Source organism: Micromesistius poutassou (genome assembly GCF_964030765.1).
Source record: "Micromesistius poutassou genome assembly, chromosome: 8".
Lineage (NCBI taxonomy): Eukaryota > Metazoa > Chordata > Actinopteri > Gadiformes > Gadidae > Micromesistius > Micromesistius poutassou.
This window is the reverse complement of record NC_140278.1, coordinates 155,957-169,708: the sequence shown is the minus strand read 5'-3', so window position 1 is coordinate 169,708 and position 13,752 is coordinate 155,957. Positions and strand designations below refer to the sequence as shown.

Sequence of the window (13,752 nt, the reverse complement as noted above, 5' to 3'; positions counted from 1 at the left end):
TGCACGGTAACACAAATGAGATTCTCATATTTTAGTCGCAACAGGCTAATCAAATATTTTCTCCTACATTTGAAGCATAACCTTTCACAATCGGGAGGTCAGGGAGGCTTAGGGAGATTCCTTATTATTATTACTTAGGCCTATTACTTACAGCCTTAAACATTATTGTGTTTGGTTTACTTCTGCTACATCGTCTTCTCCTCCACCTCTTTCTCATTCTCATTTTTCTTCCTTTACTAGGCCTACTACAACTAAGCCTAGTCGTACTACTACTGCTAATACCACTACTTACTGCTACTAGGCTAATCCTTCCTTATTTCTCTTAATTCCAGTTTAATCAAAACGTTCAAGATAATGGAATGTAATTACAGTAATACAAAAGTTTGAGACAAATTAATATAGCCCTTGTTCTTAGTTTGGAACAATGCAGCCTTTATTTCGATAAAATAGTTGTGTATATTAACTGTACCTACTGCATACAAGATACCCTGGATAAAATCCTGCCACACCTATTAAGAACCCTGGAAGTTTATCATCTGAAAGGGGTGCACATATCTTAACGTATAAAACAGGCTACAAAAATCAATGCCCAAACCAAAAACCAATCAAAATCCAGTTTACAAAAAGCCATTTATGGCAAGCGATTCCCTTTACATTTCAATAAATTTCTCTTAATTCTTTTCACTATTATTTAACTATAGGTTCGTCCGTTCTTTTATTATGAATTAGGGTGGTGGAGGGGTTGGAGATCTGTCTGAAGTAGTCTATTGATGACCTCACGTTAGAATTAGGCAGTGTGGTGGTACAGAGGAGCTGATTGGTCGCCCGTGTCACAACGGTACTTCAAAGCCGGAGAGGACCTACACTTGTGGTGGAATGGGCGGAACACATCATTGTATTGCACACCTCTAAAAAAACACTGCTCTGATTCATAAATATAAAAAGATCCTCTGAGGAGGGCACTTTTTTGTGATGGCAACTTCACTTCTAGGGGTGAGTCTAAGGAGTTTCTTACTGGTTTAATTAGTTCTTTTTATTGTCCAGTGGAGTGGATTAAAATAACTTTGATTCACAGCAGGAAAGACGGTGTTGTTTATATTTTAGTAATCTGGTTCAAAACGCCTGACGCGGAGATTTGAGAATTCGCCTTCAGACGGGAGAGAAGTTTCTAGTCGATGCCCAAAAACACTCGCATGTTCTCCTTGATGTCCCATTTGGCGTACATTTGTAGTTAATATTTCGTGACTTTCCCTGGTTTCTTGTCGTCTCGTCCTAAAGGTAGGGGCTATTAATGACCTGTATTGATGCAATCTGTCGGCTTTGTGATTTTAAAATGCACTATGTTGGGAAACGTTTCATTTGGTCACTTGTCAAAATTGCAGCAAATGTCCCCTCAAGAGGCAATTTAAATTGAAATGTTATATTCCGTAACTCAATATGCATTTACTTACTTACTCTTTTGTAATTGCAGGAGGAGCCGAAATTGGGATCGACTCCTTTAGCCATGTTAGCTGCAACATGTAATAAAATAGGGAGTCCGAGCCCTTCACCCTCCACTCTTTCGGATAATTCTTCATCTTTTGGAAAGGGTTTCCATCCGTGGAAAAGAGCCACCGCCAACAGCTGCAGTCTGGGACCCGGCCTCTCCGGGTTTGGTGTGTCTCGCAGTGGACCCGGTGTATCGGACTCTTTCAACGGGTCAACCGGATCCAGCGCCTTCTCTCTGACGCCCGGCACCGCGTCCGGCCCCCACTTTGGAAATGACTACTCCGTATTTCAAGCGTCGGTTTCCAACAGCACTCAAGAGTCTGGTCACCAGCCAGTGTTTATCTCAAAGGTGCACACGTCAGTGGACAGTCTGCAGGGCATATACCCAAGAATGAGCGTCGCCCACCCCTACGAGTCCTGGTTTAAATCCTCGCACCCTGGGATCCCCACGGGGGAGGTCGGTACCACCGGGGCGTCCGCGTGGTGGGATGTGGGCGCCGGATGGATTGACGTGCAGAACCCGAATGGAGCCACGCTGCAGACCTCCCTGCACTCAGGTGGACTCCAGACCTCCTTGCATTCCCCTCTAGGGGGATATAATTCCGATTACTCGAGTTTAAGTCACTCCGCGTTCAGCACAAGTCCCTCTCCACACCTGTTGACCACCGGCCAGCACATCATGGACGGTTTCAAACCGGTACTGTCTTCTTATCCAGACTCATGCCCGTCTCCTTTAGGCGGGGCCGGAGGGGCTATGCTCTCCGGGGCGCCACCTGCTGCTCTAGCGGGGTCCCCGAGGTCCTCTGCTCGGCGCTACTCTGGAAGAGCGACATGCGACTGCCCGAACTGTCAGGAGGCAGAGCGGCTGGGCCCTGCGGGGGCCAGCCTCCGGAGAAAGGGTCTCCATAGCTGTCACATTCCAGGTTGTGGTAAAGTTTATGGGAAAACGTCGCATCTTAAAGCTCACTTGAGATGGCACACAGGTGAGAGACCGTTTGTGTGCAATTGGCTCTTTTGTGGCAAGAGGTTCACGCGCTCCGATGAGCTCCAGCGACATTTGCGCACACACACCGGGGAGAAGAGGTTCGCGTGTCCGGTTTGCAACAAGAGATTTATGAGAAGTGACCACTTGAGTAAACACGTAAAAACTCACTCTGCCGGTGGGTCTGCCGGATCTGGCTCCGGGGGCAGCGGGGGGAAGCGGGGAAGTGACACCGACAGTGAGCACAGCGCACCGGGGAGCCCTCCGTGCCATTCTCCCGACCTGTTGCCGCCACCTGATGCCCACTCTGGAGTAAGAGGCATGAACAGCCTCTAATTTGCCTATTCAAACAAAGTGAACACAACATTTTATTTTGCTAAAATTGTCTGACGGAACGGGGACATTTGTATGTATGCAAAATGTTTAATTAGATTAAGAATCAAGGAATCAAATTACTAAATAGCCAGATTTCACAATGTTCTTCTTTCGGTGAAATTATTAGGCCTATGCAATATGGAACTGTAATCAAGTTAATTAATTTAAAATGTTAAACTGGTTCGCACTGCCCATCAAGGCATTGAAATCAAGTAGGCCTACATAAAACAACGCCTGGTCAAGAAGCGGTAGTATTTGTGGCCTGTAAAGTTACTGCTGGCATAGAATATTATTCAACACCAAACTCTGGCACTTTATTGTTGAGCAGGAGAAATTATTCGTTAAAGTCACTATCTGTGGTTACTTCGTAAGTTAGCCTAAATATTTCTCTATTCTTATCTATCTTATCCCATCCCAGTTTTGATAACGTGTTCCTAGGTTTATTTGACGGTATTCGCCTCACAGCCTCTGTGCGTCAAACCAAGTGTGTAAGTAGCCCAATCTTGGTTAGCTGCCAATCTGTTGTATATAATAACAAAGGTATGTTAGATTATAAATATGCACCAATGTAAAGGTGAGTTATGTATTTGACCAGGAGTCGACGATTTTGTATAGTTATTTCTAGATCTATGGACAATAGAAAATATTGGAAGCTGAATGGAAATGTACTTGGATTTGCTTTGACTTGATATACAAATGTATTGTGGGAAGTTATATTTAACCACAAGTTTTCTTGTATGTAGGGGTCTTTAATTAGGCGCACTTTGAATTTATTTGTACGATTTTGAAATAAGTTACTGTTATTGATTTAATTTAATTAAGCATGTTGTAAAATTGACGTTCATTTTCAATGCATTTCTTTTCGACAATGGCAATTTATGTAAGCCACTGAATAAACTCAGTATGAATCAGAATTAAGTAATCGACTCAGTTTATGATTTGATTATTGAGCCGACCAACTATGCATATGTAGACCTATTTAAAAACGTGTGTAGACCCTAACTCATTATTGAATCAATTACAAATATGCTTCTGTAATAGAATATGTGAAAAAGGGCCATTGCAAGAATTACAAGCGGGGGACGGTATGCTACTTAAAAGTTATTTGCGCAGACAATTGTGTTTGATTTTGATTTTTGATTTTTAACCTAAACCAGATGACAAAATGCCTACATTATTTAAATGTAATTAATACCTTAAATAATTCAGGCGGGATAGGACATCATGTGTTACATGCCTTTCCGTTTAGAATGATCACGTTTAGGCCTTTAATAGGCCTACTCGTCTGAAATTAAGCATTATACAATTACATATTTTACCTCATGACTTCTAGTACAGAAAAAATACTAAACGAAATAAATGTTTTTTCACACACATGAACACACAGACACAGACACAGGTGGCATTTTGAGTTTCCAGCTGGCGCATCTCACCGCGCGTGGACGGAGCGACATCATGCGTTCATCTGTTTCTCTGCATTTCGGTTTAGGTTTAAATACACATATTCATTCGAATATAGCATAACCTTTATAGTATTTTGTCAACGTTTACAAATCCGAAATAACATCCTTTCCATTGAAAGTAGGCTATAATAGAAATACTAGGCCTAAGTATTAAAAGCGAAAAGTCAATATTATTACTATATAGACTTAAGACATACCTAAAAGCACAAGATTAGTTAAGGGATCCATCCAGTATTACACAGACAAAAGAGAGAAATATGCCATAAACCATGGCTACCTTATCCAACATCTATTATAATATACCGAACAAAGAGAGCCACATATTAAACTGTGATAAGATTGGTGGTTTGACTTTGCTTTGTCTCAAAGGGGATTCTGTGTCTAGATGCCTTTAGATTCAGATTCCTCATTTAACTACAGATTCAAGTAAATAATTTAATAAAAAATAAGGTTAACATATTACCACTCATTAGTAGCCTGGCTTCCCGTCGCCGCCCGTACAATAAATTATATTTGGCCACTTTATCTGTAGGCCTACTTATATCTGCCCTATGTAGAACTAGCCACAAACATGGATAAACAATGATTATATCGACATCATGTAAAAATACTTAACAATAAGCTCAAATAATCAGATTGTCTTTGTCTTGTTTCTGCAATACAGCTCTGTGTTTCTTAAAGCCACGAGGTCCCTCTCATTTACAGGAGAACCAGAAATGATTTGGCATAATGTCAAAAGTTTGCCAGAAGAACTAGCAAACTTTTAAATATTCCGATTTATAAATTGTGTTATTGAGATTGGATGAAGTCAAAAAATAAATATAAATAATAACCTCAAATTGCTTCATTAGTCTCTATTCAGAGGAAAGTTTTAGGACAGCCCTGCCCAAAGGAAAGGGCTATCCTTTAAGGATAGCTTGAAAAGAGCACTAGGAGCCAGTTGTCCAGCCAGTTGAGTATAAGAGGTCAATGAAAACAGACAAATTAAAAATGATTTATTAATGTCAATGTGATACAACTGAAATTAAAATAAATACAAATATGCTCCTCAACAGATAGACACCTTGGCAATTTTGGTGAGGGTCGAACTGACACAGGGCACACTCACAGCAAAGTGGGCTGACAGGGTAGCTAATGTTGACACTTGTATTGAGGTATATCAGCACGGAAAACTTATATATTACACAAATATATCTATATGGCAGTACAATTTAGTTAAACATCAAAGATAAATACCCTTTTTTAAGCATCCTGGATATCTTATTTTAAACATGTCCAGTGTCGGTGGCCAAGCGTGACTTTCCGGCTGGTTCGATTAGACTGTAGAGGAACATCGCCACCAAGTGGTTCACAGTGTACATTGCTGACATTCAATGCAGCCCACTGCAATTTATACAAGACAGTTTCAATGGCATATATTATGAAGTTGTGTTTGCATTAACGACAGAGATGTGTTAATGATGAATGGTGGTTGGTTGGTTTATCTTGAGGGGCCATAATTGTGGGATTTCAGGTATTTTCTGTGGTTTTCATTGTGTTATTAATTCCACATAACCTTATGTCAATACAAATACACTGTACGTGTATTTATTGGACCATGACTCTGGAATAAAGTTGATTGAATAGGCTACAGCTGCAACGTAAATGCTTGAGATTCCTGACCGATTCCGACTTGACAGCCATACACACGCCATTGCAGTGCCTGTTCGAAATGGGCCCATGTTGCAGCTTTCTCAACACTGTACTTCCTTGGGTTCCCAGCAATACAACCGCCAACCGTCAATCATCGGTGGGTGGTCGAGAAAACTGCAGGACATACACACATAAAAAGACTGGTTATAGTTAATATTGTAGCTGGACACTGGTTCCGGATGCACAAGGGTTTCTGGGGGTTCAACTATCCTGGGGGTTTGGACCTTTTTGGGGCCCCCCTGGGTTACCTTGTAGTTGTTGGGTTAAGTGGGGTTAATGGGTTGGGGTTGTTCGCTGTTGTGTGGTGTAATTGTGTTCTTCTTCTGTTGTGATGTTTTGTACATTGTTGTCGCCACCATGAGTGTGATCGTTATGTGCGTTGGTCAACTACGTGTGTTTTCGTGTAGTCATAGCTGGTGTTATTAAAGGCAGTTCCGTTGTCAAGCGGTGTATGGGGCACGGAACTGCAGTTAACTGCTGAACCTGGGCTCCCGTCTCATCCTTCCCGTGCTGCTCGCCACAGTATGTATGATAGTATGATATCCAAGCAGAGTGACCAATTAAACTGCAGTTGCAACCAGGTAATAGATAAAAAAATATATAAGATAGCAGAAATAATTCCACAGGGTCTGGGATCATTACTCATACATGTGGAAAGCCCGGATGTGAATTTGAAGAATGGACATAATTAAAACAACCAACAATCACGGGGTCCTACAATATGCAGAGTATACTGGCCATGGCCTAACAAATACATGATAGAAAACACTGCTTGATTTTATGCCATGTCTCACTGTATTTTTGGTCAAGGTCGGACTCGAACCAACCCCACGGTAATTTGACCGATGCTATACCATTACACTAGATGGACATGTATGTCCCAAGGTCAGATTGGACAAAATTTTGAGAAATATAAGTTTTCCATACAAGGAGGTATGGTGAGTATATATTGGTATATATGGTAAAATGGTTTGTATGCCTTAAAAACTGGTTTACCGGAAGTAAGCATATCAAAACAATCACCAACCATGTTTCTATAGCATACTGTGTCAAAATACACTGTCAAACCAGACGTTTGCTAAACAACATGTCTACCGCTTTAAGGCCCAGCCTGTATGGCGACACATTAGTGCCATAAAGCACTAATGTGATAAAACATGCATTTGGGTGTATTATATTATTTCACACGCGTAGATATTAACTGCGAGCGTGCAAATTATCTCTGCGCGTGAGCGCACTCAGAGCGTTGCTCCCCGAGCGAGGAAAACAGCTCCTCGAGAGCATTACCTCGTTGCAAGCGAGAGGGGGGAATAACTTTGGTCGCACAAAACAGCCTCTCACGCCTAACAGCCTCTCGCAAATGATGTTCTGCTCTCTCGCTCAAATTAAATTTTGGCATATGGGGGAGGGAACCAAGGCAGGGCGGGCTCTCCTGTGATTGGCCGTTTCTGAAGCGCGATATTTGATTGACAGCCCTCTCATTCATTCTGAATTGTACAGTCAATGGCTGAAACTCAGAAGACGTCTGCGTCTGGGCAGAGGTCCCTTCAGGTAAGAAACCCTTGGCTGAATTCGGGCATTTGTGATGAACGAAAACTATGGCTTGTGTAAAATTTCATTTTTCAATTTCAAATTCCTGCTGTGCTTTAACTGTAGACTCTATTAGTAGGTTACTAGTAAACTGTATATCTAGCGATTAGCCCGCACGTTTGCTTCTCGTTAATGTTACTTAAGATGCCAAACGGTTAGGCTAGGTGAGGTAGGTTAGCCTACATTTATTTGACAGATGTCTCTCTGCACACCACTGAATTAATTGTGTTGAATGTATTGTAACTGAAGATCAGGGACAGTCCAGAGCAAATACAGGGCAAGTGCAGAGCTCAGGTCAGAGCAGGGCAACTTGATCTTCAGTTACAATACATTCAATACATTCAACACAATTAATTCAGTGGTTCACATCATTGCCTATATGGGTGGTTGACATGTAAACCACCAGTACTAAAGTGAATTATGTTGTACTGCATCTCATGTGTTTAAGGGTAAGTGTGTTCCTTTAGATTTTGTACTGGAGTGTGAATTTGTGTGAAATTTACTGTTACTACTGTTAGCACTTCCTAAGGAGGTCTTTATCATGGCCATGACATCCATGGCCATCTTGCACAAATTGTGCTGAGGTATTATAGAGAAATATGCACCTATTAGAATGTCAAAAAAATAACCTAAAAAATGTCATGTCAATTCTATGGAATTAATTAAATCTCACAAGTCACAAAGTACAGAAATCATTTGTTACTAACATCTATGAAGATTCACATTCATCCAGGTCATGGTGGTTATGAGTGCCAAGTTGTAGGCAACTGGGCTTTTTGGAGTTTGAAGATGTTTCACCTTTTATCTAAAAGGCTTCTTCAGTTCTGAACCTGGTGATGGAGACCTTCCTAGAGATGGAGATACCCAGTTTCAGCAAGTAAGCAAACTGTGCATTAGCTCTTGGTGCTAAACGCATAGTAGGATAACCTCAAGTTAAAATCGGACCCTTTACCCACAGTAACTGAACAAATCAAAGTAAAATATCAGATCTCCATTAGATGCCTGTGATTGTTCAATTGTTTCAAACTCAAGTTCAAACCCATAATTCAAAGAAGAATCAAGAATACATTTTATACTTTATATTTTGACGTGTGCAGAGAGACATCTGTCAAATAAATGTAGGCTAACCTACCTCACCTAGCCTAACCGTTTGGCATCTTAAGCAACATTAACGAGAAGCAAACGTGCGGGCTAATCGCTAGATATACAGTTTACTATTAACCTACTTATACAGTCTACAGTTAAAGCACAGCAGGAATTTGAAGTAATAGGTTTATTCACTGTTGAGTTGCCAGCCAGACATGGAGCTAACTAATGCTAACCCTAAAGTTAACGTTAGCTATTCGTTACGGTTAACATTATGGACTAAGTAATAATAACGTTCTAGACTATACAAAGACTAATGTTGATGTTTAGCTACACTAACATATTTCTCAGAAACATACGTAGATGAAATTTTGAGTTTCAGCCATTGACTGTACAATTCAGAATGAATGAGAGGAGGGCTGAGGAGGGTGACGAGTGTGAAATAATATAATACGCCCGAATGCATGTTTTATCACATTAGTGCTTTATGGCACTAATGTGTCGCCATAAGCCTGCGTTGGAGAGAGGCCACGGTTCAGGAAGGGTTCAGATCAAACAAATGCTTATTTTTTTTTTGTTCAGATATAGACTTCAAATTTGGCATGGGTATACTACAGAGTCTCCTCTTGGTAGCCACCTTTGAAAGTTGAGCCTATGTGGTTTTAGTGCAATGTTATAGCTGTTTACATATGTTGTAAAGCTGTTTAGATATGCCGTCTTTGGCCTTATTGCTATGAATTCAAGACCATGTAGTCCCACAGTCACTTAGTACATGTGTGCCAAGTTTGCAGATTTTACCACCTCCGGCACCAAATCATTTTGAGTGTTGGCGTTTGGTAAAGTTAAAATAATAATACTATTATTATGATTACAATAGGGTTCTGTTTTCCGTAGGAATCCAATGAAGGATTTAGTAATTATAAGGCTGTGGCAATAAGTAGTGAATATAAACTCTAAAAACATGTTTGCTCAAAAATAATTATTATCATTATTCCTTTGAAATAAGGTTGTCATTCATGATTTAATGAACACAACATTCAACTTGAAATACATTCACAATTCCTAGAAGGGCCATTTATGAAAATAAACAAATAAATAGAAAAGTCCTTGCTGCAGCATGTAAAAGTCATTCTAAAGACCAACCTGCTGGCCTCAAAGCGGCGAAGGGGTGTACAGGCATATCAGCGCTGAATTCAATGCTACAGAAAGGTCCATGGGGGACAGGCCATTGGTCAGCGGAACACTGAGGGGGAAAGAGTGTTGGAGTTTGCTGCTAGTGGTGGGAAACTCCTGGTTCAAGAAGAAGCACAGAAACCTGGTAACATCATCTGGAGCAACACACACACACACACACACACACACACACACACACACACACACACACACACACACACACCGGACATAGAGTTCATCTCTCTTAAAGTCTGCCCTGTTTTTCTGGCCAGAGACTAACAGTGCTAATAACAGCTGTTTACATACCACCCAATGCGAACAATAGCATAGCTCTCTCGCTAGTGTTAGACACAATAAACAAGCTACAGCAGTCTCACCCCGACGGCGTACACATTGTTGCAGGAGACTTTAACCAGGCAAACCTGAAGTCTGTCCTACCAAAATTCAACCAACATGTAAGTTGTGCTACTAGAGGGGAAAACACTTAAGATCATGTTCACACAAACATTAAACATACAGAGCCATACAACTCCCACACTCCCAGTCAGACCACCTCTCTCTGCTCCTTACCCCCGCATACACACCACTAAGAAGAAGCACAACTCCAGTGACTAAGACCATCACGACCTGGCCTGAAGACGCGGTTCCTCAACTATAGTTTCCAGCACACTGAATGGAGTGTCTTTGAACATCAGGACCTGTCCGTATACTGTACTATCCTACATCAGTTCTGTATGGGGAATGTAACAGTGGATAAACGCATCCGAGTGGTCCACCATCAGAAGCCCTGGATGAACGGCCAGGGCAGGACACTCCTCAAAGTCTGCAACACTGCTTTCAGGTTCTGGAAACAGAGATCTATACAATGCTGCCAGAGCTGAACTGAAGAGAGGAATCAGGAAAGCAAAAGCAGAGCACAGACAGAGGATTGAAAGCCACCTCTCCAACAATAACCCTCAGCAGTTGTGGCAGGGAATCCAGCAGATTACAAACTTCAGGGGACAGACCAACTCAGCCCCATCGACAACAACAACTGACTGACTGTGCAGGTACAGGAGGTGGAACGGATGCTAACTAGGGTGAACCCCAGGAAAGCTTCAGGGCCTGACGGTGTTCCGGGGAAGGTGCTCAGGGCCTGCGCTGCACAACTCTCGCAGGTCTTCACCACAATCTTCAACCTCTCCCTGACACAGTCCACCATCCCAGCTTGCCTGAAGTCTGCCAACATCATTCCAGTACCGAAGAAATCACCGCCCAGTTGCACTCACACCCATCATCACCAAGTGCCTGGAACGGCTGGTTCTTAATCATATCAGGACCTGCCTCCCTTCCTCCTTTGACCCTCACCAGTTCGCCTACAGAGCAAACAAGTCGACAGAGGACACAGTAGCATCACACTCCACACGCAGACAGTGCAGAAACAGTGCTGAGGTCACCTGGAACACCGGGAGAGCTACGTCAGGATGCTCTTCATTGACTACAGCTCAGCTTTTAACACCATCATCCCTGACATCCTGGTCAGCAAACTGTCTAACCTGGGATTCCCCTCACTCACCTGCTCCTGGATTAAGGACTTCCTCACCAACCGACCCCAGACCGTTAAACTGGGACACCACCTGTCCTGCACCTGGACCACCTGTCCTGCACCTGCACTGAGCACGGGCTCCCCACAAGGGTGTGTGCTGAGCCCACTGCTCTACACCCTCTACACCACGGACTGCAGACCCGCCTACTCTAGTAACACCATTGTTAAGTTTGCGGAGGACACAACGGTGGTGGGACTGATCCTGTGTGGGGAGGGTCCACACAATCACCTTCCTAGGCACTGTGATCTCGGATAATCTTTCCTGGTCTGCAAACACCTCAGCTGTCATCCAGAAAGCACAGCAGTGTCTGCACTACCTGAGAGAAAAGTAACATCTGTGAGAAGCTGCTGGTGACTTTCTACCGCTCTACCATTGAGAGCATCTTAACCTACTGCATCACGGTGTGGTTCTCCAACTGCACCGAGGCAGACAGGAAGAGACTACAGAGAGTGGTCAAGACAGCACAAAGGATTATCTGATGCCCCCTTCCTTCCCTCAGAGACATTTACCCTCTGGTAGGCGCTACAGGTCCATCATAACCAGAACAACATACATCACTGCACTGTACAATGACAAATAAAAGGATTCTCACACACACACACACACACACACACACACACACACACACACACACACACACACACACACACACACACACACACACACACACACACACACACACACACACACACACACACACACACACACACACACACACACACACACACACACACACACACACTTGCGTAAACGGTAGATCACAGAGTTGGCGTGTGACCTCCCCATGGATGACACGCCCCCTTCCTTCAACCCTCATCCGAAACCGGATTTTTACGTAAGAGCTCAGATATGAGCCGAAACTGTTCCGCAGCTGTCTCACAAACTTGGGTTACCCTTGCTTTTGTTTTGTTTTTACAGTTGGAGGGGATAATAATGCCCGAAAGTGCGCGCATGAATTTGAACTTAAAATACCTTCTATGCAAACAGAGGATCGCTCTGTAACGAGAAGAGGTGTGCCCGTCTGAAGAAACCGAGAGGTGTGCCCGTCTGAAGAAACCGAGAGGTCTGCCCGTCTGAAGACACCGAGAGGTCTGCCCGTCTGAAGACACCGAGAGGTCTGCCCGTCTGAAGAAAGCGAGAGGTCTGCCCGTCTGAAGACACCGAGAGGTGTGCCCGTCTGAAGACACCGAGAGGTCTGCCCGTCTGAAGACACCGAGAGGTAATCCCGTCTGAAGACACTGAGGTAGTGTAACTCCCTGCGAGTCGACCTGGTTGTCAGGGTGTTGCAACCTACGCGTATGGTAAGTGAAAACAATGTTTTATTTATGTGAATGTTGATTTTTATTAGATATTAAGTGGCAAATGACCTAAACATTGTTTTATTGAAGTATTGTGATGAAATTCATGTAGTCCTATGTTGATTTAATATTTTTATTCTTGCTTATAAGGGCCATTTTATGCTTAACATAATATTGTAAGCTATATTTTCATCATGTTATTCTAACAATATCAATTAACAAAGCATAGGTATGATATGTCTTGTCCTACTTTTGAGATGCACGCTTTTCAGATTTATAGAATTTTAAGTTTTTTTTGGAATAAACCTTACAGTAGCATACGCAATAACAAGAGAAGCATAATGAATGGAAATATGGAATACTACACAGCATATGCAAATATTTTATTAATAGTGTGTTATGTCTTGTTATGAGCATAAAAAATAAGCTTTCAAAAAAACTGACAAAGACAAGATGAACCTGTTTGTGTCACTGGTGTAACAACATCATTAGTGACTGACTCACACAGAGTGGGCAGTGTTCTTTTGTCCCGAAGTGACAGGCTGTAGAGTTCACATTTTATTTATCTAGCAGGCTCAATCTTCTCTATAGAGGTAAACTAGAACCGGTTGTAAGTACCCCGCTGCTGACATTATTTGGCCATCCTTATGGAAGTACCAAACAAATGTACAAATGTATCTTTTATATATATATTTTTTTCCCATTGTCCTACATCAGGTTCAGCAAGAACATACAGAACAGATTGCTACAGTAGAGATCAGCTGGGACAGCTGGGACAGGGGGTATAACTGTAACCAAATGTGTTTGATTTTTATAGCAAAGTTTCAGAAGAAACTAGTTTGGCCTAGAATTTACTAATGAACTATACTATAAACAAAAGACCATGTTTTTTTACCCTCAGTGACACAAGACCCTGCTGCTTTTCATTAATTGTTATGAAAGAATCATATGACTTAAATATATGTGTAATGTGACTGCTATATTCAACAAAACTACTCTTTATTATCACAGATGTAACT

General features: G+C 42.2%; 1 protein-coding gene across 1 annotated transcript; it reads left to right on the top strand.

Moving 5' to 3' along the window:
- Positions 1-972: 972 nt before the first annotated feature.
- On the top strand, positions 973-2,806 carry sp8b (sp8 transcription factor b; the record flags this gene model as incomplete). The annotated part of the gene is made up of 2 exons (XM_084471795.1): positions 973-993; positions 1,472-2,806. The coding sequence occupies 2 exons, from the start codon at positions 973-975 to the stop codon at positions 2,804-2,806; spliced, it is 1,356 nt and encodes a 451-aa protein (XP_084327921.1).
- Positions 2,807-13,752: the final 10,946 nt, after the last annotated feature.